This window comes from Furipterus horrens, unplaced genomic scaffold (assembly GCF_987537825.1).
Source record: "Furipterus horrens unplaced genomic scaffold, mFurHor1.1.pri manual_scaffold_12, whole genome shotgun sequence".
Classification (NCBI taxonomy): domain Eukaryota; kingdom Metazoa; phylum Chordata; class Mammalia; order Chiroptera; family Furipteridae; genus Furipterus; species Furipterus horrens.
This window is the reverse complement of record NW_028327182.1, coordinates 20,192,383-20,218,169: the sequence shown is the minus strand read 5'-3', so window position 1 is coordinate 20,218,169 and position 25,787 is coordinate 20,192,383. Positions and strand designations below refer to the sequence as shown.

The window sequence follows — 25,787 nt, the reverse complement described above, 5'->3', positions numbered from 1 at the left end:
GAAAGAGGGAGGGAAATAGTGAGGGGCGAGCTGAGCAGGGGTTGGGGAGGAGTGGGGCATGGGTGGCAATTACCCCACATTGTCATCATCCTCTACCTACATCTGCCTTGGTTGGCATTTCCCAGTATTGTGCCATTGGTTCTCTCTGGCTTTCTTTCTCTTGCTTCCCCTGGGCTTTCATCTACTCGCACGCCTTCCACTGTCACTTACATCATAACAGCCCTCAAATTTCTATCTCCGGTCCTGAACTGAACTATTACATAGTAGTCATCTGGATACCAACATTTAGATTTTTCATAGGTGTGGGTTGTTGGTGCAAATCAAGTCTCTGGGTAGGGGCATTTTTCTATGCCCCTCTGTCCAGGTGTCCTGTGACTCAGATAAGCAAGCTGGACTTGCTGACACCGGCAGCTGCAAGCCATTCCAGGCCACTGAGCTACAGTATCCTGAGAATGAGAGATCTTGCTGATTGCTCCCTTGTCTTACCATCTTGTTTGAAGCTTAGCCTTACGGACTTACAGTTTTGTTGTTGTCTCCAAGCTAGTTAATGTTTGAACCCTGGTATCCTGTTTTTATGGTGTGTATCCTATAATTGCCACCCTCAGATTTCAATTAAAGGACGGTGCTTGCTCTGCTCGTGGCTGACTTGCCTGAGCGTGCAGCAGCCCCCCGTTCGTCTACATTCTGCCTGCTGGGATTTCCTCAGTGTCCTCGGTCATCACTTAATACAACAGTGGATAACTACCTGGAGTGAGAAGACAACTCAAATGGATCTCTCCTGAGTAAGAAACTGTTAGTGATGACAATGCTATGATCCCCAGAGAAAAAGGTTGAGACCTAGAAGGCACTAGTCAGAAAGCGTCTTTGTATCAATTCACTTCTGTTTCTTCATTATTCCTAAACTCAGTCCCCACACTGAGGCCATGGAAGGCAGGAGTTACACACCAAGGAAATGAAGAGAATGCTGCCTGGTTTGTTTGAACATGTCTAAGTGGTGTGTGGGAGAAACGTTTGTCTAAGGAAACATTTTTCTTCGCATTATGGTTATATATCTAAAGGTTTGTGTTAAAATGGTTAGGAAAGATAACATAAGTGGAAGAATAAGTAGGTCATTTTAGGGAAAATATCAATATATTTTTATTCACTCGGCTGTATTCCCAAGGTTGTCTTACATATTTCTTTCCAAACTCTAACAGCTCCCATAAAAGGTGTATGTGGGGGGTGGGGGGTGCTGAAGACAAGAATTGACTTTCCAATTCTAAAGAAATAAAATGAAGATTAAAATAAGGCCATAAAGAATGAAGCATTTTAAAAATAAGGATAGGGCTAATGAAATAAAACAAAATCATTCTCTGCTCTGTTGTAGAAACATTCTCTATCCTGAGCTGTGACGGCAATTAGACAAATAAGAGGCCAGTGGCCTTCCTTATTTTTTTTACATGAGCAATGGGAAAAGTAATAGCTCTTCTCCTATTATTGGTCTTGTTGTTACCTCACCTCCTGGTAAGATGACTGGATTTACTAAACTCCAGAAAGTATCTTGACTTAAAAATTACCATGACAATCTAAAAATATTTTTTATTGATTGATTTTAGAGAGAGAAAGGAAGATAGTGAGAGAGAAGGGGAGAGAGAGAGAGAAACATCAATTTGTTGTTCCACTTATTTATGCATCGCTGGTTGCTTCTTGCACATCGTGCCTTGACCAGGGAGCAAATCTGCAACCTTAGCATATCGGGTCCATGCTCTAACTAACTGGCTCCCCAGCCAGGGCTTACCGTGACAATTTTTTGTTTATATTATTCTCATGCTGCTTTAAAGAGCAGAAACTTATTTCTAGTTGTCCTCTGCTTTATCCGGTGATGGCTGTTCTGTGAGGCTTAGGTCATAAGAGACGTGTCTCCCGTTAGCCGGATGCCTGTGCAGGAGCGATCACATCACTTACCAGAGATTCACTGGCACACTGGAACACATAACAGACATATTGGCTCAGCCCAGGCTCTGCTGACTCCCGACAGATAAAGCCAAAGTGATCAACATGCTTTATACCCTAGGGGGGAAAAGAAGTGGGTGTTTGTAGGAATATGTCCTTTTTAATCAACATTATGGAAATCAACATCAGTTCTATGCTTTCACACATCCACGAATCTCCCTACAGTGCTGTGATAGGGGAACGTAATGTCATAACACATTAATATGGTGATCTTTTGATACAGAAAATAAAGGGTGAGACCAAAATCTCATTTTTTAAAGAAATTTCAGACAAACACTGTTTACTAAGGGCCACAGGAATAAAAATATGATGGCATGATCCACTGTCTCGTGTAATAAAAGTACTACTCAGTGTTTACAAGTAATGGGAGTTTTCAATTTATTGGTCTTCTTAGAATAGGCAGTCTGGTGATTCATCATAAACCCTGTTCTTGTCTATATAAGGCTAAGAATCAGAAAAACTACATCTAACAATGCTCCAATTAAATGATGGGATTCCCTAAAGTATCCATTAAAATACAATATTTGTTTACTTATAGACATCAAAGAGCCACACCTGCTAAAAAACAAGACATTAAATTGTTGCAGATGTCAGTTATTCAAATTCACCAATCACTGTACTTCTGAATGCAGGCTAAATAATCTCAGTTACACTTAATAAAAAATTCTGAATCATTTGTGAATATCAGTCAGCATGAATACATACATAACCAATTAGTAGACAACACAGGACTTAATAGCAAGCACAGGACTTTGAAAAGCCAGGTGAACAAAAATTTATAGTTGCCCTGCAGTCAACCTAAATCCCAGTGGGAAAAAAAAAAGAGAGAGAGCTTGGGAGTCATGCAGATTTGAGCTTCAATCTTAGTTCAGCCATCTACTAGGTATATACATCATGCTGGGTTGCTACTAATTACCTATGAGGCTCCATTTCTCATTATTGTAAGAAATTTTTGTGATTTGGAACTAAGAAATATCTATTATCATTCCTGGCATGTTTGATAAATGGTAACCACTATTCTTGCAATAATAAGTTCAAGCTATCCAACAGATATGAAAAAGGAAATCACCTCTGATAATAAGAAAAAAGTCAATAAAGAGGAGTGAGGTAACAATTCACGAGGGGAAAGTCAGCGCCATCTGGTATAACTCATTAGTGATTAAAGAATACCTCTTACTAGCTTCGTACTAAAGGGGAAAAATTCATAGGGCCTCATTAGCTCAGTGAGTCTTCAGGCAGTGGCCCTGCTTCCAGAAAAGAAAACCACTGTCTAATTCGCCATGCTTGCTAGGGACACAGTCCTACAGATTCTGAAGAAGGAAACATTAGGAGGCGTGCATGTGTTGAAAGCAAGCCTATTCCTAAATGTGGCCACATTGTATCAGTTCAATTCCTGACTGTGGCCACATTGTATCAGTTCAATTCCTGAATGCGGCCACATTGTTTCAGTTCAGTTCTGCAGAAAGAAGTAGTAAGAGCAGGGCCACTTAGCCAGGAGCATAGGTTAAGCTGACAATTATTCCTTTCAAAGACCTTTCCTCAAATCTCGGTCATATTTTTGTTTAATTTTTTTCCTGGACTAGAATGTCAGAATAGAAAGCTTACTTAAAAAAAGAAAAAGGGAAAATCACATTTGAACAGCTGGTCTTACATATTTAGTTTGGCTGGTTCTTTTTCTTTTTTCCCCATTTATTATATTTTTTTGCTTTGGGTGTTAAGTGAGCATTGCCAGTGTCCTTACTGAAAAGCTTGGCGACTGTGGGGATGAGAGGCACTTTTTAGGATGATTCTTTGTGCTCTGTGGGAGAGGGGGGCAGTAACAACACTGGTTTGTACATTACTCTCTCCCCAGTACTTGGCACAAGGACCTACTGTAGAAATATCCACTCAACATTTATTGAACACCTACGTGTTCAGATCTGTCTTAACACATCTTACTCTGATGCTCCACAGAATAAAACAGACACCACAGAATAAGATACTGGCTCAATAAATACGTTCTCTGTGAAAGTGGATAATCATTCTACCCAACTTTTTGTCCTTTAAATAGGAAATTAGAAATTTGCAATATATGCTTTCAATAGAAAGATGCTGCCTCTCTTTGTTATTAAAATAGAAAATGTTTACCTTTACAACATAATTTTAGGTCTCCATATGATAGAACAAAATGAAACACCATTAGTTGAGGCTGAGGTGAATAATCAACAAGATATATAAAAATTTGTCATTTTCAAAGGGGAAAATGTCTGAGTATCATAACTATAGCAATGCTAACTCCAAATTAAAAAGAAAAAAAAAAAAAAAAAGACAGTCTTGATGTTTCAACATTAAACTATAGGAAGGGATTTTGGCAAGATCCAGTTCCCTGTAGGTACATCTAAGTCACCTTGTTAGAAAAGAAGTTAATCCTTCTCTATTCCAGTGACCTCCTCAGAGGCATCATTGCATTTTTAGCCTGCCCATATTTGGATTTAGATACCCCCTCTACTCCAACATCCTCAATTTTTTTTCTATATTTACAATACATTTAGGTAGTTCTAACTTTGAGATAGATATTCTAAATTATTAGTATGGCACTTAGAATACTAGTCGGTTCCTAATATGACCATGTACACACAAAGATGTACCAATTACTCCAACGACTTTCAGATACATAGTTTGTGAATTAAAAATAAACAAAAGACCATCAACATTCCAAAACCTTCTTTATAGAATTTGCTTTTACATCAATAGAACCTGAAAGTACTGGTTCTCCTTTTACTGTCTAGTCACAGTGTAAAGAGCAAGTATGACTCAGTGACACCAACAAGTCCCACTGCCCAACATTTGGAGAAACACTGTCTGTGAAGGTGTTTTCAAGGAAGTCACCACCACAAAAATTCCGTCCACGGAAGGAATTCAATGACGTAATGCTATGAAAAGAAAGGGTTGGTGAAAATGAGGACAAACTATTATGATACTAAGGAACTGGACAGAACTTTACTGAAACGGACACAAACACATGACATGGACACAAACACATGACACTCTTAGCTGAAGACAAATCCTCTCTAAAAAAATCAGAATTAAAAAATAATATTCCAGTTTGAAGATGTGAAAGTCCAGTTATTCTGTGGTTAATTTAGAAAGAATAGTTGGTTTCCTCAAACTTTGATCTACTTCAATACATACCTGTGAACAAGAAGAGATATCTTTAAAATTCTTTTCAAGCACAACTGATTTAGTGTCTGGACTGATAAGGTTAACCTCAAACCGTCCAACCTTAAAAATAAAAACACTTCAATTAATTTCAACTCACAAGGACCCAACATCTTATTTTACAATTAAATATTCAACTAATAATATAGATTCAAATGCTATATCCTGATATACATATTCCCATGTGCTTCATCATCCAATCCAACCACTATTTCAACTCCAAATATTAGCTGCCTCCTAGTTCTTCTTTTTGTCTAAAAAATCATAAAAATTAAATTGGGCTTCATTTACAAGATACAAAAAACCTTTTTTCAGATTAAAAGTGATTGTTTTTTTTAATGCAACCTTTCCTTACTTTGTGATTTCTAAAACTAGCAATTATTTAATTATAATTTATAATCATACTTTCTCCCAAATGGTAGGCAAAAACAGATACAGGTGTGGGCAAAGTAGGTTAAATTACCAGTCATCATTGCCTAAAAGATAAATCATAAGTAAGGATACAAAATAATAACATGAAGAAGACAAAACAAAAAATAATAATTAATAAATAAGAATATACTCGTGTTTCACATACTCACAACTGTGAACCTACTTTTGCCCACCACTGTACTGGCCAATGGGCAGAAAAATTAACAGCAAGGACAGTGACTAACTAAGGAAAAGAATAAATCCGATAGGCCAAAGGAAAAAAAAATAGTTAACAAATCACCAAAGACAAGATGATAGACACTTTATATGCCTCAAGTTATTGAAAAAACAAAAACAAAATACAAAAAAACTAAAGAATTCATGAACTTCTGATAAAAGTATTACACTCAAAGACTGTTTACCAAAGTGTGGAATTTCCTTCTCCTGGGTTTCTTACACCAGGATAAAAAGACAGGCATTCTCCCCGCCCCGCCTCCTCAAGAAAACTCTAATCTTACAAACTCAGGATTAAAGAAACTACAGGATTTGTAACAAATTAAACTCTTTTAAATTGAACTTATTTTCTATACCCTGCACAACTTCAAAAACTTTATATAAATCAGGACGCTGTCTTTTACACCTATAATGAATATAGCTTGCACCAGATTATTTTAATCCTCGATCCAGGAAATGATCGAGCCTATGGTGTTTCTTTAGCATTCTCTTTGGTGTGTCATTTCATCTGAAAAAAAACCTCTGAGCCTGTGAAAAATTTTTTTTCTTTCTAGAAAAGTTTTTCTCTCCTCCATGCCTAATCATAGTCTCCAGATGTGAATCTTTAAATCCTCTATAAAACGGGCTTCCTGCAGTTATTTTAAAAAAGAGCAACATCATTTATTTAAGAGCCACCTAAGGCAAACTGCTGCTGATATTAAGATCAACCAAGCCTCTGCTCTTCCTCCTTCCACCAGCTTCCCAGGATGCTCCTTTCTTTGCTTTTCTCTCCATCACTCCCTGCCCTGCTCCCTCAGTTCTCGCAATTCACGTTCCACGCCTGCCTTTCACCCTGCTCTCCTTCCCTCTGCTCCTTCTCCTCCCGCCTGGCCTGCTGCCCAGCGGAGAGGAATAAAAGCTGGGTAACTGCCGAAGGAGGAAGCGGGAGGAGCCCAGCGGCCGGCGCAAGGCCCGGGCACCCCGCCAGGGCAGCACCTGGAACAGCATGGTCCTGTTCTGCTCCGAGTCCGAGGGCTGGACGTGACTGGGCGCGCTGGCATGTCTCCTGCGCGGCTGGGCTTTCTGGCTGCTCTCATGGACCTTCCTTTGCAGGACTCCGGTGACGCTGCTGCACCGAGACCGGAACTCCTGCTGTTCATCAAAGCCAGAATCTTCCAAAATCCGCTCGGGGAAGCACAATCGAGAGCCAGACAGCGCAGGCTGGCTGGCTACGGCCGGCAAGGCAGGGTGGGCGGGTAGGACACCATCCTCTTCCTCCAACAGAACATCGGAGGGCGAACCGGACATCTCGACTTCGAAGATGACCCGGTCGCCACCGGCCTCGGGGCCGCCGCGCTGCTCGCCCTGGGTCCTCAAGCGCTGCTGCTCGTGCAGACTGAACTTCTCGATGCAGTCGTCGATGAGGCTGGACGGGGCCTTCTTGTGGGTCACGGTCACCTTCCCGCAGTACAGGACTTCGAACTTCTGAGAGTTGTAGAAGGCATCCTCACTGTCCTTGCTGGGCTTGGCGTCCTCTTGCATGGCGGCTTTAGACAACTGCCTTATGCTGCTGATAACCTCAGGAACCTAAAAATAATAATAATAATCAAAAATACTTATTTCTGTTGACTCTTCGGAGTTGATGTATGTTTACCCAGACCTCTTACTACCACACAGAATGCATTCTCCTACTAAATGATAAAATACAGAAAGTAACTGTCAGATGCTACATAAAAGAAAACAAATTTAAATCATACTATCAGACATAAATGCCTTAGAAGATTGACATTTAATGGCATAGGTATTATGTATTCCCATTTTAAATGTAGTCATTTCCCAAAAACAAAACCACGAGATGATATAGGTCACTACCAACCTTTAGTAAGTCACGGTGTATCCTTTGAGTACAAAAGTTGTTCTGAGGAGCTCAAAAGTTAAAATTAAGAGAAAAAGATAATTTTTTTTAAGTGTAATTGCCTGAAAATACATGAATGAATGAATGAATGGATGAAGGAACGAAGGAATGTTATTATGAGCTTCAGATGAAAGGAACCAAAGTTTCAACAAACAGCATAAAATAAATTTTCCAGAGGAATAGATTAAAATCCAGACACCCTCATCAACATTAGCCACCAGGAAAAATACAAATTAAAACCATAGTAAGATAACATTACACACCTATTAAGAATGGCTAACGTCCAAAAGACCAAGAGCCCACTGGGATGTGGAGCAACTGGAACTTTTTTTTTAAGTATGTTTTATTGATTATCCTGTTACCATTGTCCCAAATTTTCATCCCCCCATCACCCACTAACCCCCCTTCCCTCCAGCAATCCCCCCCCTACTTTTAGTTCATGTCCATGAGTTGTGTATGTAAGTCTTTCAGCTTCACCCTTTCCTATACTATTCTCAACTGTAACTTTCACACACTGTATTCAGAAATGTACAATGGCACTACCCCTTTGAAAACTGTTCAGCAGTTTCTCAGGAGTTAAATACAGGCTTAACTCAGGATTCAACCATGACACTGCTGAGATTTAGCCAAAGCCCTGAAAAGATAAGTCCACACAAAAGCTTGTATACGAATATTCATAGACGCCCTAGTCAAAATACCCCCAAACTGGAAACAACCCAAATGTTCATTTAACAAGTAACACTCCCTAATCATCAGGGAAATGCAAATCAAAACCACAATGAGACATGACCTCACACCTGTTAGAATGATATCATCAAAATATACGCTGTGGCAAGTGCTGCTGAGGACATGCTTAAAAAGGGAACCCTTGTGCACGGTTGGTGGGACTGTAAATGGGTGCAGCCACAATGGTAAGCAGTATTGAGGTTCCTCAAAATATTAAAAATAGAATTATCATATGACCCAATAATTCTACTTCTGGGTATATGTGCAAAGGAAACAAAATCACTATCTTGAAAAGATATCTGCACCCTCAAGTTCAATGCAGCATTATTCGCAATAGCCAAAACATAGAAACCACCTAAGTGTCCATCGACAGATAAATGGATAAAGGAAATGTGAAATACACATTCACACAAGCACGCACACATGGGAATATTATGTAGCCATAAAAAAGGAAATCCCGCCATTTGGTAAGTAAAGTAAGTCAGACAAAAAAAGACAAATACTAAATGATCTCACTTATATGTGGAATCTAAAAATAAAAATAAAACAGGCTCATAGAAATGGTGGAGGGAATGGGTGAAGGGATCAAAGGTACAAACTTCCAGTTATAAGATAAATAAGTTCTGGAGATGTAATATACTTATTACTAGACTTATTGTGATTATCATTTCACAAGGCATCCAGGTATCAAATTATCAGGTTGTATACCTTAAACTGATACAACATTATATGTCAATTACATCTCAATAATACTGAAGAAAAAAGTGAATGGATAAACAGAATGTGGTACATTCACACAATGGAATACCAATCATCTCTCATCAGGTTTACTGCAAAAACCTTTTAACTGGTGTTCCTTGCCCCCTTCAATCTATTCTCAAACATCAAAAGGATCCTTTTTAAACTTGCCAGGTTACTCACCTGCAAATCCTTCAAGCTCCCATTTCATAAAGGGTAACAGACAAGATCCTTACAATGTCCTACAGGGCCCTTGCCATCTGGCATGTGACATTCACACAGATTAAATGTGCACTGTGGCTACTCATCCTCTGTATTATCTTTAGAGAGTCAACCTGAATTTTCATCTTTCCCTCCCAACCTCACTAGCTCTGGCCTTACTCCTAAGTCCTGCTTGTCCTTACATGGAAGACACATATGAAAGTTAACATTATACAGCCCCTGTCCACACCAGAGGAGTCACACTGATAAAAATAGTAAAATACCCATAGTGGAGAAATGAGTTAGCAGAGAACCATGAAAACCTTCTATTGGGGCATTTATTCAAAGGAGCAATCAGAAGTAGCAGAAAAGAAAATCTCTATCCAGTATTTGCACATACAAATGATATTTTTGGAAAATAGTCTTCTCTCATAGGACAGTGTCAACTGAATACACACACACACACACATTTGTATTTGACTTCTTATATGTATTGTATCTTTCAACATCTCTCTCTTTTTTCTTTTTTCTTTTTCCTGTACCATTATACCATAAGCTCTTAAGAGAAAAAATGAGTTGGAGTGATTTTGAATCTTACTTAGAGCTCTTCCATATGACCACTGGGGAAGTGTTCTGTGCTCAGAAGACACTGGGTGACAGTTGTCAGCAAACAGGCATATAAATGGTAGTGAACAACTACCTAAAACCCTGACACAAGTTCTCTGGGAATGAGTTAGGTTTATTAAATTCCTGTTGACAATTCAAGACATCTGGCAGTCCCCAAAATAAAGAGCCCTGGCTTTCCACTCTGCTCAGTGCTTACCCCAATTGGGAAGCCAATACATGTACCAGGAATGTGTCCTGATGCCATGGAGCACCTCAAGCTGTGTACACACTCTTGTTTCTCTCTCTGGTTACTCATACCCTGGATACGAAAAACGCCATGGCTCAGCATCTGCCTACCTCCCACAGAGTCTAATGCAGACTTAATGCCATCTCAAGGCAAGGTTTTTATCCTGTGGCAGCACACATTTTTTACATAAAGCAATAACAATGGGAAAAAAAAAAAAAAAAGCTCTTCGCAACTAGAGATTGAGAGGTTTAAATTCTCTCCCCAGCTCAGGAAGAAATTTTTGCTACTCTGCCTCCTGCAGTTTCCTCTCCAGTAAAGGTAGGGGGACTAGATACATAGTCAGTTAAGGTCTTGTCTAGATTCAAATTTCGGTGGGTTTATTTTTGTGTCACTATCTCTAATGGTAGTGGAAAATAAGCTCTATGATTAAGTCATGAAATTATTCATCTCCATTGACATAATAATAAATTCAACAGTTAAATGAGCAGGGCTTTTTTTCAAATGCCTCATGATTATTTAGAAAAAGCACAGTGCCATCTTTAGCTAGTATTCTGTCGTTACACTTCAGTAATCTCACTAAAAGAATTTAGAGTCAACTATCAAAAATTCAGACAGTAACGCAATTCCTCACTCTAGATTAAAAGAAACTTCCCACTAGATCCCTGAATGTCATGCTGTTATTTCTCATTAAGTATCATAATTATTTATCATACTTCAAGCAATCCAGTGGTATTGTAAAAATTACATTTTGCCTGAGTAAGAAACAAATTCTATAACTACAATGCAATAATGTTTAAAGAAAATCAAACACTGGATTAAAATCTAGATCAGTAAAAGCACTAAGGAAAAATACCTTCGCTCAGGAAGCCAGAGGAAAGCCGCTCTCCAAAAGCACTGAATGAACCAAACTGATGTAATCCTCAGCAGTAGCCTTCTGTCGCACTTAAGTTTTCTTTTTAAGTAAGTAAGCAGTAATTTCATTGTATTTGTTGAGAGGCCATGTCATCACAATGCAGCCAATCATAAAACCTTCCAGGAACAACCGTTATTGCTTCAAAAGTAAAGTATTTCCTGACTTTGCAATCAGGAAACACCCTGATTGTTCAGGAGTGAAGCACAGAAGCTTTAGCTTTCTTTGAAAAGAATATTTTAAATTGGATAACCATTGTCTTTCTTATGATATTTAAATAATCACCAATGCCCAGTACTCGTTGAAAATGCAGATAAGAGATTAATCTATAATACGAAGTCTTTTTTCCTCATAGACTTCACTGACAGAGATAAATCTCAGCAAACACTTAAAAAGGGATGTAAATATGAATGCGAGAATAAGCTGCTTAAAACAAAATTAAAGCAAAAGAGACTGGGTAAATCCTTTCACAATTGATATGAGCTTCACCGTTTGATTCCTTATTAATCTTTTTATAATAATTAGTATAAGCCCAGCAAGATATAAATAAATGAAAAAAAAGGGGGGGTGTGTAAAAAAAAAGTGAGGGAAAAAAAAGGAAACATTTAAAATAAATTGAAAAAATACTGCCTAATGAGAAGACTAACAATTTAAACCAGTCTCAATCAGATAGAGACAGAAGGGAAAAGATATATATTTGCTTTGGAAGTATTACATGCCTTTATGGTAAGATAATTTCCTTTCTTTTTTTTTTTAATATATTTTATTGATTATGCTATTGCTGTTGTCCCAATTTTTCCCCCTTTGTCCCCCCCCACCACGTACCCCCCATTCCCTGTGGCAATCCCGCCCCTTAGTTCATGTCCATGGGTTGTACATGTAAGTTCTTTGGTTTCTCCATTTCCTATACTGTTCTTAACATTCCCCTGTCTATTCCATATCTACCAATTTATAATTCTTAATCGTTGCACCTTTTCCCCCATTTCCCCTTCCCCCTCCCAATTGATAACCTTCCAAATGATCTCCATATTTATGATTCTGTTTCTGTTCTGTTTGTTTTCTTAGTTTGTTTTAAGATTCAGTTGTTGATAGTTGTGAATTTATTGCCATTTTAACGTTCATAGTTTTGATCTTCTTTTCCTTACGTAAGTCCCTTTAACATTTCATATAATAATGGCTTGGTGATAATGAACTCCTTAAGCTTTACCTTGTCTGGGAAGCACTGTATCTGCCCTTCCATTCTAAATGGTAGCTTTGTTGGACAGAGTAATCTTAGTTGTAGGTCCTTACTTTTCATCACTTTGAATACTTCTTGCCAGTCCCTTCTAGCCTGCAAAGTTTATTTTGAGAAATCAGCTGATAGTCTTAATGGTAACCCCTTTGTAGGAAACTATCTGTTTTTCTCTTGCTGCTTTTAAGATTCTCTCTTTGTCTTTAAGCTTTAGTATTATAATTACGATGTATCTTGGTGTGGTCCTTTTCGGGTCCAACTTGTTTGGAGTTCTGTGCTTCCTGGACTTGTATGTCTATTTCCTTCACCAAATTAGAGAAGTTTTCTTTCATTATTTTTTCAAATAAGTTTTCAATTTCTTGCTCTTTCTCTTCTCCTTCCAGCACCCTTATCATTTGAATGTTGGTACACTTTAAGTTGTCCCAGAGGCTCCTTATGCTATTCTTTTCTTTTTTTAATTCTTTTTTCTTTTTGCTGTTCTCATTGATTTTTTTTCTTCCTTGTGTTTCAAATCATTGATTTGATTCTCAGTTTCATCCATCTCACTGTTTATTCCCTGTAAGTTTTTAAAAATTTCACTTAGTATAAGCTGTATTTCTGCCTGGGTCTCTCTTATGCTGTTGAAGTCCCAATGAGTTCTTGGAGCAACCTTATAATCAGTGTTTTGAACTCTGCATCTGATAGATTGCTTATCTCCATTTTGTTTAGTTCTTTTTCTGGAGTTTTATTCTGTTCTTTCATTTGGGCCATATTTCTTTTCTATTCATTTTAGCAACCTCCCTGTGTTTGTTTCTATGTATTAGATAGAGCTGCTTTGACTCCCTGTCTTAGTAGCGTGGCTTATTGCAGAAAAGCACACCCATAAGTTGGATGGGGTGAAGCCTTAGGTAATCGCCAGGGCAGGGCTACCCATGTGAACCAGGTTGATGGATCTCAGATATGTGTTGTTGCTCTGTGGCTCTGTTGCAGGGAGGGCTCAGAAAGGGACAATGGCCACTGCCTGGTCTCTGGAACTTTTTCCAGGAGGAAGCTTTCTCCTTGTACTTTCCCAGACGCTTCAGCTTTTCCCCCTATGCCACTGGTGCCCTTCCAGCTGCTGTCCTTGTGCTGGAGCCCAGAGGGAGTGAGCCTATGTAAGTCCTAAGACCACTGCAGGCCCTTTAAGAGGAGACATTTGAGTGTTCTGCAGTTTCTTCCGCTGTTCCAATCTCCACTGGTTTTACAGCCAGAAGTTATGGGAACTTATCTTCCTAGCACCAGAACCCTGGACTAGGTGGCCCGATGTGGGGGCTGGGATCCCTCATTCCCGAGGTATCCTTCCCAATTTTTATACACCACACTTGGGTGTGGAATGGCCCATTCCACATCTCCATGTCTCCATCCCTCCTACCTGTCTAGATGAATGTGACTTCTTTAATTTCTTGGTTGTCAGATTTCCCTACAGCTCAATTTCCTGATGATTCTGGCTGACAACTATTTTGTAATTTAATTATAATTTTTGCTGTGGTTGTGAGAGGAGGTGAGCCATATTTACCTATATCTCCATCTTGATGGAAAGTCCTAGATTTTCTTTCTAATTATGTTTTACCTAAACTATTAAGATCAGCTCAGCATTTTGAGAAAAGTCTAATTTTGTCATTTAATGTTATAATTCCTTTTTGGTTTCTTAAAATCTCATCTTCAGCCAATGGAAAGTGACCAGATGGTATATACACATCATGAAATAGTTCACTCGCATTAAGGAAACACCAACCATTACCTAAGAACCCATGAGGTTTTTCCAGTCCCAGTTACTTGGAAGCACAGTAAGGTGAGGCTGTCTGAACATATTAATAAGAAATAAAAATGTTTTTAAATCATTTTCACTTTTATCGAAAAGTACTTCAGCAATTCTTTGTATTTAGTTAAAAAATATAAATTATTACTTTAAGAGACAGTTTGTACAGTAAAAAGAGGCTCTAAGTTTCACTAGATCTAGATTGTAAATCAACTAGAATAATACAGTGATTTTAAAATTACAAAAATACCAAACTAAACGTTATTATCTTGTTTTGCAGATGTGGAAACAAACTGTTTACATCAAAAGTTAAACCAATAAAAAAGAAAACAAGGAGATTACAAGAAATTATCTAGGACAAAGAAAGCGGAGTATCTCTGAGACTTACACCACAGTCATACAAGTGGTTTTAGAGCCTGGGACTTGAGCCAAAATGGTTTCCTCTCAGAAAAGGCTTTAGTTCTTAGATATTTTCTTTCTTTTTTTTTTTTTTTCCTGGCCCTTTATTTTTTTTCATGTTGGCAAATATGTTTATTTGCTTTTTAAACAATTCAGTGGTTTTTATATTTTGTATTTTTCTGCTTGAGAAAATGCATTTTTTATTTTAATTGTATTTTCTCCATTACCATTTAGTCCCTTCTACCCTTCCACTGCCACAATCACCACACTGTGGTCCCTGTCCATCCCTCCACCTGCCTACTCGCTGTCATCCTGCTCTCCATCTATGAGTCTGCCCCTATTTTCCTTGTTAGTTCTTAAGTATTTTCAGTCACTTTGCTCAAAACTCACCTTTGGCTCTGTAACTCTCTAACTGCTGCTTTCTTGGTGGCTTCTGAGTCAGTTCAGGCATCAGAGAAAGAGAAATTCCTTAAACCTTTCAGCTAAGTTCTCCCCTCCCATTTCATCTCCCTGATCATATCATTGACTGTCTTCTCTGGAAGGTATGACTTGTGTTTTTATGACCATTACAAATTTGTAAAAGTGGTCATCTATAAAATATACAAGACTAACTCACAGAAAAGATTCATGGAATCATGCAATTGGATTAACAGAACAGAAAGTCCTCAATAGCGGATGAGTTAAGTGTTACAGGACAAGATGAGCATAAGACAGACGATGTAATGAGAAGTCAGATGGTGAAGGATGGGTAAGAACAGTCCTTTCCAAAGTTCCTTTCAAAATCAAAATCTTTATTTCTAAAGTGGATCGGTCCACAGTGTGGCATGCTAGAAAAGGACAGAGCATGCAGTTAGAGGTCTTCAGTTTAAAGCCCCATTCCAGTATCCTCTCGGTCTCTGGTTTTTCTTCCCCAAAGTGGGAACCACAATGTTTACTTCAGAAGTAAGCTGAGAAAATTAAATTAATGTGCAAATGTGCCTGGCACACTGCTGGGACAATGAAAGCATTCAATAATGTTCAGTTAAATTTTAAAAAGTCAGTCTGATTTGCATTGTGTAAGGAAATGCAAGAAGTGAAAAGCTGCTGCTAAGTAAGAAAACATTGCCTTCATGAAATTTAAATTGTAGCAGGGGGTACATGATAAATAAGTAAAATATAAAAGGATCTAAACAGTGAAAATCATCAAGGAGAAAAATAACGCAGGGAAGGGGGACAGCAAGTTGGGAATGGGGGTGAAAAATAGGCAATTGTAGAGAAAGGACTTTCTCTAAAACACTTCAGTGAAAACTTCTATTGATCAAGAAGGTAACCCCTACAGGTATGTGGGGGAGGAACTTTCTGGATAGATAGCACATCAAGTACCGAGGCCTTGAAGCAAAAAATTGCCTGGCATGTTGAGGGAACATCAAGGAGCCAGCGTGGCTGAAAGTGAGTGAGTGGGAGGAGATTATCCCAGAGGCCATTGTGGGACAGAGCCTATCCAAATCATGCAGGACTTTGAAAGGACTTCGGCTTTGAGCCTTAGTGAGACAGAAAGCCAAGGTCAGGTGCTGGGTTGTGTGTTTAAAGGATCCTTTTGGCTGCTGTGTGATCAGACGGCCAGGGTGATGGGGTGGGAGCCTACTTCACCCACCAACGGTGAGACAATAGTGGTTCACACAGGATCAATAACAAGAAAGTGGTGAGCAGCTGAAGGCGTCTGGACATCATTTTAAAAGCACAGTCAAGATGATCTGTTGATGTATTTATTGAATGTGGTGTGTAAGAGAGGATAGGAGAAATGGGTGAACTTTCTGGGTTTTGGCCAGAGGAACTAGAAAAACAGAGCTGTAGTGAAACAGGTTGAGGGAGGGGGCGTGGCTTAGGAGAGCAGGAGCTTGGTTTTGGACATGGTAATTTTGAGAACTGTTCTGTTTCTCTGAGGAGAGATGACAGTAAGCAGCTGAAAATATGTGTCTAGAGCTCAGTTGAGAGAACAGAACTGAGAAAAAAATTTTGGAAGGTATTAGCATGTAGGTGATATTTAAAGCCATGAGGTAAGATGATTTCACAAGGGAGTGAGTAAAGAGACACCGGGAACAGAAGGGGGCGGGGCTAGACATAGAAAGAGAAACATAGAGTTAAGCATGGAGATAAATATCTCTAGGAACCAATCCCTGAGGCACACAATGCTTACACTTTGAGAGATGGAGAAATATAAGCAAAGGAAAATACAGCAAAAGCCAGGGGTAAAATCAGGTGAGAATGGTATCATGAAGCCAAGTAAGAAAGGTTTCCAGGAAGGAGGAACAAATTAAAATTAAGTCATAGGTGACTTGGACAAGAAAATTTTGATGGGGACTTGGGGCAAAAGCCTTACCGAAGTAGGTTCCAAAGAAAATTTCGGGAATGAAATGCAAAACTATACACTCTATTAGGGCAGTAGCTGGAGGTACAAGTGAGTCAAAAGACAGTGCTCTTATACATGGAAGAAATGACAGCTTCCAATAGAGAATATTTAATAGTGAAAGGGACACTGATAATCGAGAGAAAGAGGGTCAAATTGCTGGCAATGCCCTTCAGTAGCCGGGAGCAGACAGGATCTAGGACACAACAGAAGAGTTTGAACTGACCCACAGCAAGTACAGTTATCTCAAAGGAAAAGGCAGAATCTTAAGGCTGTAATTTCCTCAGTTAAACAGAAAGCATGATCATCAGCAGAGGAAGTGGAAAAAGATCAGAGTATTAAACAATGAACATTTAATCTGATTCAGTGCTGACCGTAGGCAAAATTGTGAGGTGAAGTTATCTTTAGAAACCTAGGGCTACCTTTCTGTGCTCTAATTATGTCAAAATGTGACCCCCACAACCCCTTAAAAGAGACACATGCCTTTTAATGTAAGACTTAATTTGAGAGCTGAAGAATCAGATGAAACTCAGGAATTAGCCAATAATTAAAAGAGAGCTTTTGTTCCCTGGAATAAAGCCATGTACATAAACTGCTTTTTCTGACTATAATGAGATTAGAAACTATCCTATATAAGTAATATTTATACAAGGAATAAATTTTGGAAAAGGATTGCATGTAGTTAGGCAAAAAAGAAATACAGTTCTGTACCTTACCAAAATAAAAATAACATAGTTTGATTATAAAGAATGTGTGCCACTTGTGAAAAAATAATTCTATATTTCTTTTATTGGATATGGGTGTTTATACAAATATGACCAAAAAAGGTAAAATAAGCAAACTCATTAACACAAGAAAATTAAACTTCTTATATAAATGTAATCAAGAAAGTTAAATCTTCCATTTTTTCACTATACTTACATAATATGGGCATCTAAGGAATACCCTGAAGAAATGTTATTTATTTATGTATGATGGCACGATGAGACTTACAATTAGCCTACTACCTGTTTATTCAACTGTATTCCTTCTTTTCATCAAATTGGTTCTGTTATTTTCTTCATGCTCACATTCTTAAAAACATGTAGTTCAAAAATCAATAATCCTCTAACCAGGCGAACTAAGAAAAAAAGAGAGAAAACAAATTAATAATATCAGAAATGAAAAAGGGACATCACTATAGATCCCATGCAAATTAAAAGAATAATAAAAGAATACTATGAACCACCCTATGCCCAGAAATTTGATATTCTAAAGGTAATAGACCAATTCCTTAAATGACACAGTCTGCCAAAACTCACACAAGAAGAAACAGATGATCTCAATAGGCCTAGATATAGTAAAGAAATCTTCCAAAACAGAAAGCACTAGGCCTACATGAGTTTGCTGGCAAATTTCATAAAACATTTAAGAAAGAAATTATACCAATTCTCTATAATCTCTTTCTAGGGAAAAAAGCAGAGAAAAAAACTATAGACCAATCTCTCTCATGAACATATGTACAAAAATTCTTAAAATATTAGCAAATTGAATCCAAAAAAGCATAAAAAGAATTACGCAGCAAGTGGAATTTATTTGACATATGCTAGGCTGGTTCAACACTTGAAAATCAATAAATGTAATCCATCACATCAACAGAAAAGATAAAAATCACATGACTCATCAATAGATGCAGAAAAACATTTGACAAAAATCCAACACCTATTCATTATAAAAATTCTGTGAACTGAGAATAGAGAGAAACCTTCTCAACTTGATAAAGGTTATCCACAAAAAATACTAGAGGTAACATTATACTTAATGGTGAGAAACTCAAAGCTTTCACAGTAGGATCCTGCATAAGGCAAGGATCAGGTACCCAGTAAGATCTCCACTCCATTTCAACATCACACTGGAAGTCCTTGCTAATGTAGTAGAGCAAGAGAAGAAAACAAAAGGTATAGAGATTGGGAAAGAAGGAACAAAACTGTTTTGTTTTGTTTTTCTCAGATAACATAATTATCTATGTAAAAAATCTGAAAGAATCAACAAAATCAACTCCTGGAACCAGAAAACAATTATAGCAAGGTTGCAGGATACGAAGTTGACATACAAAACTCAACTTCTTTGCTATTTCTCAGCAATGAACAAGTGAAATTTGAAATTAAAAACGCAATACTATTTACATTACCACCTTCCCAAAATAAAATACTTAGGTATAAATCTAAGCAGTTATGCATAAGAACTGTATGAGGAAAACTACAAAGCTCTCGTGAACTAATCAAAGAAAAACTAAATAAATGGAGAGTCCATGTTTATGGTTAGGAAAACTCAATATTGTCCAGATGTCATTTCTTCCCAACGTGATCTACAGATTCAATGTAATTCCAATCAAAATCCCCAGCATGTTATTTTATGGATATTGACAAACTGATTTGAGAAGCGGGCAACCCAGAATGGCCAACACAATACTGAAGGAGAAGAGCAAAGTTGGAGAAGTGATGCTACTTGACTTCAAGATTTACTTGGAAAGCTACAGTAATCAAGACAGTGTGGTACTGGTGAAAGAATGGATAAATAGATCAATGACAAAGACAAGACAGCCCCCTAAAACACCCACCTAAGTATAGTCAACTGATCTCTGACAAAGTAGCAAAGACAATGCAATGGAGCAAAAATAGTCTCTTGAACAAATGGTGCTGGAACAATTGGACAACCACATGCGAAAAAAAAAAAAAAAAAAAAGAACCTAGACACAGACCTTTCATCCTTTATAAAAATAACTCAAAATGGATTATATACATATATATAAAATGCAAAAGCATAAAATTCCAAAAAACAACCTAGATGACTTTGCATACAACACCAAAGCCACAATCCATTAAAGAATTAATTGATAAGTGGACTTCATGAAAATTTACAACTTAAATTTAAAGACAGTATCAAAGGAATAAGAAAATAAGCCATAGATTGAGAGAAAATATTTGCCAAACACACTTCTGCTAAAGGACTGTTAGGCAAAATATATACTGAATTCTCAAAAATCAACAATAAGAAAACAACCTGATTTTAAAAATGGATTAAGATCTTAACAGACACTTCACCTAAGAAAATATACAGATGGCTAATAAGCATATGAAAAGATGCTCCACATCATATATCATCAGAGAAATGCAAATTAAAACAATGAGATATTAAACACCTATTAGAATGGCCAAAATCTAGAACACTGGCGACATCAAATTCTGGTAAAAACATGGAGCAAGAGGAACTTCCATGCACTACTGATGAGAATGCAAAATGATGCAGTGTTATAACACTAAAAGTACTGGTTTCTCACAAAACTAAACATACTCCTACCATTGGATATAGCAATTCATGCGCCTTGGTATTTCCTCAAAAACTTACATCCATACAAAAACCTGTACATAGATGTTTACAGAATATTTATTCAGAAGTTCCAAAATGTGAAAGCAACCAAGATGTCCTTCAGTACATAAATGGATAAATAAACAGTGGTACATCGAGACAATGCAACATTATTCATCACCAAAAAGAAATGAGCTATCAAGCCATGCAAAAGCAAAGAGGGACATTAAATGCATATTAATAACGGAAAGAAGTCAATCGGAGAAGGCTGTATATGATTCTAACTACATAAATTCTGGAAGGCAAAACTGTGGAGACAATAAAAAGGAATGGGGAGTTGACTAGGCAGAATGCAGAAAATTTTAGGGCAGTGAAAATACTATGTATAATATTTTAATATCATTATACATTGGTCCAAACCCAAAGAATGTATAACACCAAGAGTGAATCCTAAGGTAAACTATTTACTTTGTCTGATCATGTATCGATGTAGGTTTGCCCTTGGTAACAAAATGCACAATTCTTGTCAGTCATACTAACAATGAGGGAGGCTATGTATGTGTGGAGACAGAGATACATGGGAAATCTCTGTACCTTCTTCTCAATTTTGTTATGAATCCTAAATTGCTCTAAAAAAGTCTTTACCAAAAAAAAAAAAAAAATCAATACATTTGTGTTTACTCCATGAAACACTAGAGGGAGCTTTCCCACATGAACTAGTTTACACTTAAGTCAGAAAAAAAAAGGGGGGGGGACTTTTTATAATACTAACAAAAGCCACTGTTTATGAAATATTATTACTACTGATCCCATTTCCCATTTTAGGTTTATAAGATTAATCACTGGCTGGTAAATTAACTGGAATTTTAACTGATCAGACAAGTTTGGCAATAAAATTAGTTAATAAAAGTTAGACTGAAAAAATTACAGTACATCAAATCAATCAGCACTTGATAACATTTCATCAGTTATTTTCATATAGGACATAATAAATCTAATAAGAACATATGTCTTGGTCCTTTTATCCTGATCCATAAAAGTACAAAGTCATATAAACAAAAGGCTAAAACTGAGCACTTAATAAGCAGTTTTAACATATGAAATGTCGGAGCTCATGAGGGGACAAGTATTTAAGCAAGGCTAGTTGTTAAATGGAATGGGCCTTGGAAGAGGAGGCAAGGGGGTGAGGGTTAAGCCCAGAGGGACCTCGACATGACAAGCTCTGGCTGGGATCAGTAGATAAAGCTGTAATATTATCGGGAAGCAAAAAAATACCATGGATTTCCCAGAAACCTATTTTTGTCCTGGCTTTCTGTATTACTTCAGATATTTATACCACTACAACAGATCTTTCACCTTGCAAATGAAAATAACACAACATCTTTGATCTGTTTGGAGACATCAAGTTTCTTGTACATAGTATCATTAGCCACTAAATATGCAAATGTCTCTCTTCTTCTAAGAAGAAAACACTGCCTGCTACCCAAGGACAGAAAGGAAAACATGCGTTAGCCTCTCTCCAAAATTAGGCTGGAAGGAAAGGCAATGGCAAGTAACCAGGTGCCTCATCTCTGACCTGGACCTGCCCTTTCCATGGGTGAAGGAAAAGCACTGTCTCCACATTGTGACTATTCACGCTGGAGCTCTACACTGCACTATATCCAGCCCTCCCAGCAGAATTAACCGCCTGCAAATAAAATTAAGTCATCATGGGGTGTGCCAGATACAGTTGTTCCTAGTGAAATAAAAAATTACTACAATGAAAACTTGCGGGCATGACCTGTTTTTCTGGCCCTCATTCCTTCTTCCTGTTTGCAACTGATGAACATTACTTAGGAAAGTTTCTGCTCAGAAAGGACTTTTTTCAGAGCTGTTTAAAGATTTTCTTCCTTGTTCATTAAGTTTCAAAGGTTCCCATCCCCTCCTCCCCTTTTCTGTGTGGTCTGGCTAAGTGATACCAAGGGAAAGCATATGATGATTAGGTGACTCAAACAACCAATTTTCCTGTCATCTTTAATTGCAGAAAACAATGGAAAGCTTTAGCCTTTCAGAGTCCTGGAGAAAGAATATATACCTTCTATGCACTCCACAGATATCTGACTTATGACCGCATTAATGAATGTAGTAATTCTAAGGCAATAAACCTCTACCTTTGAAGTCTCTGTAATGTCACCAAACTGCTTGAAAGCCACCTGTAAGAACGCATTGTCATGACTAGCCTTTGCCCAGGACACACTAAGCCCTACACAACCCTGGATGTGCCTTCTGGACAGAAATCATCTTTCCCCTTCAACAGAACTCAATCACAGGACACCATTAACTTCGTTACCTTTCAATGAACTGATCTTTCATGATCTATATTTTCAAGTAAACTGGTAACTGAGTTTAAAAAGTTCCCCCCAATAAAGGTATTTTTACTTATGAACTTCTATGTATGTCAAACATTTAACTGCCCGATTTTAATTCCCAAAAGGAAACTGATCTCACTTCAGAATTTTAAATAGAATGTGTGGCACTAAAATATTTCTCATGATGTAATAGCCTTAATTTTCTAACAGCCAAAATGCTTGCTCATATCTCTACTAAAAGGATCTGTGATGATAACAATGCTGTCAACATGACTAAAGATAAAAGAAATTTTAAAACTGTTCAGTGGCTACTGATAATTAGCCTGTAGAGTGTAAGTGTGGCCAAAATTTATTTTTATTAACATTTCCAAACAAGGGATTTATCTGCTGCTGCATCTTACAAAAATTCACAATTTCGAAGTCAGAAAACAAATTCAAACCACATTAGCAGCCTTGGATTTGTTGGTTGGGTGATTGGTTTTGATCTGTGTACTGCTTTCAAGAAAGAATATAATTCTTAAATCACTTGTGAATGACATAACTGAAATAATCACCATTATACCTAAATAGCACCAACCTTCATTTAGAGCAAATGACTCTAGTGGGCACTGCTAATTCCTGCACCTTTCCCTTCACACAATCTCCCGTCGCCCCTCAAAGTAGGCCACAATAAAGGCCACGTACGTCACCCAAGCAGGACCAGTGGCAGAGAGAGGCGTGGGCATGGAACCCAGGTCAGGTCAATCTGAGTCGCTCCCTAATGTCTTTCTAAAGAAGACGAGACACAGCTGTGTCCCACCTGAGGTATCACACAGCTGAGGAGGTTAGTCCGGCACCCCAGAGGGCCAGCTCCCTTGGCTGAAGAAAGCCAGTCTGTAGAGACGCAAAATGAACCCTAGAGGAAAAGAGAATGAAAACCAGGATACGGGGAGAAAGAGGCCTGGAAGGGTCAGATCTCTGACTGTAGACAGCCTTGGAAGCGTGGCTTAGGAGCTCTGGGTCTCCAATCCTGGGGATCACTCAGTATCCTTTTATAGGTGGTGGTTTTCATCCTTGCCTCTGGTTCCTAACCAGTAGCCAAGTCTGCGAGAATCCCTGGGATCTGGTTCACCTGCTGTGACTGAAACCCATAACAGCAAATGGTTGGTTACACAAAACACAAGTTTATTTCCCTCTCATACAAAAGTCCAATTGGAGGTGCAAGGCTGTCTTGGTACTCCATCGTGCCATTAAATATCAAAGATTCAGGCCTCTCTCCTTTTTTGTTCTACCTTGTGGGGCCTTGATTCCATTGCCCAAACCAAGGTCAACTCTATTCTAGCCGGCAGGATGTGAAAAAGGAATGAATAGAGAAAAACAGAGCATGGGGCAGCCCCCCTCCCTATCTCCCACACACCACTCACACACACACACACACACTACCTCCCACACACCATACACACACACAAACACACACGTGAAAAAGGAATGAACAGAGAAAAACAGAGCATGGGGTAGCCCACACCTTACCTCCCACACACCACACACACACACACACACACACACACACACTACCTCCCACACACCACACACACACACACACACACACGCACACACACACTTCTAAGGAAGCTGTCACACACAAAATTCTATTTACACACACACACACTTCTAAGGAAGCTGTCACACACGAAATTCTATTTACAACCCCCAGCAGGAACTAGAGGAATTCCTAGCAACAAGAGAAGCTAAGAAATGTAGTCCCTAACTCTTACTAGGCACGTACCTAGTTTAAAATTCTATTACTAAAGAAGGGAGAACAGACATCAGGAACAACTTGCATTCCTGTCATAACTATCAATGATTCATCAGAAAGAAAGGCATCAGTCAGACCTCTTCAACAAAGAAAAGCTGGGGATAGATAGGTCAGAGTATTTAAATCATGTAACAGTTCTTAAAAAAAGGACTCGCGTCAAAGCTGCAGAAATACGTATTTAAAACAAAGATAAGACTGGACTAGGTATGTCTCCCCCAGAAAAACTTACGAACAACCTTCATGGGACTATAGTATCTCATTCAAAGATAATAAAGCACTTCTGATCATAATACAGTAGCTAAATCAACAGTCATCGCTGAAATCTGTAAGTTTTTTTCTAAACAGAACTATGTACATTTGGTGGTCTCTAAGTCAATTTATACATTTCTATAGAGATAGCCATGGGGCAGTAATCCAAAAAAACCACCTAATATTTATTTCCAACTGTAACGTGCACCTGCATGTAGCATTCTGCTACAGTCATAAAGCAATGAGACTATTTAATAAATATAATTAAAATTAAATATTTAATTATGTTTTATTTGGGAACTATAGATTACATTCATTCCACTAGACCAAGAATAGGGAACATTATCACCTGTTAAACCAGCATTTATCTTATTACAAGAATTTATGGAGCAGCTGAGAGTTAATTATGCTGTCTGTAACTTTTCATTTTAATCATTTGGGGTGTGGTATATACATTTCTGTATTCATAAACAGTAATACTAGGCATAATGTAAATGTTTGTCTGTTGTAAAATGTGAACATCATACCTTCAATGTAACACAGCAGGGTCTCCCTGTTCCTAGCCAACTGCTAAATAAACACCAAAAAAATTGTTTGCACCGTAAAGAAACTTTAACTTCAAACAGAGAGAGGCAGTTAAATGTCAAATATGGCCAATGTTACTTCCACCATACACAGCGTTTTATGAGAGCTGAAGCTCTATAAAAATAACTGGTATGGCTGTTTGCTTCTAAAGACTTCGTTTTCCAAAAATATGGCAGAGGATGTGATGTACAGATTACTGCTTGATTCTTTACTATCACCATGCTCTTTCTAGAAGAAGATGTCTCAGCAATTTTCTTTAAAACATTTTCTTTACTTTTGTATATTTATTTTTTTCATTGAATTTATAGGGGTGACATTGGTTAATAAAATTACAAAGGTTTCAAGTGTAGATTTCTATGATACATCATCTGTATATTGTATTGCGTGCCCACCAACCAAAGTCAAATATTTTTCCATCACGATATATTTGACATTCTTTACCTTTTTCTACATGCCCCTGCCCCTCTTCCCTCTGGTAACCACCATCCTATTGTCTGTGTCCATGGCTCTGA

General features: G+C 38.0%; 1 protein-coding gene across 1 annotated transcript in view; it reads right to left on the bottom strand.

Annotated features, from left to right (window-relative positions):
• The window catches only part of TBC1D4 (TBC1 domain family member 4), a 179,924-nt gene that overhangs the window by 59,365 nt on the left and 94,772 nt on the right, over positions 1–25,787 (bottom strand). Inside the window, exons 2-4 of the mRNA XM_090258746.1 lie at positions 6,811–7,401; positions 5,164–5,253; positions 1,945–2,049 (exon numbers count right to left, since the gene is read on the bottom strand). Coding sequence (XP_090114872.1) covers positions 1,945–2,049; positions 5,164–5,253; positions 6,811–7,401 — 786 coding nt within the window. The remainder of the gene's footprint in view (positions 1–1,944; positions 2,050–5,163; positions 5,254–6,810; positions 7,402–25,787) is intronic.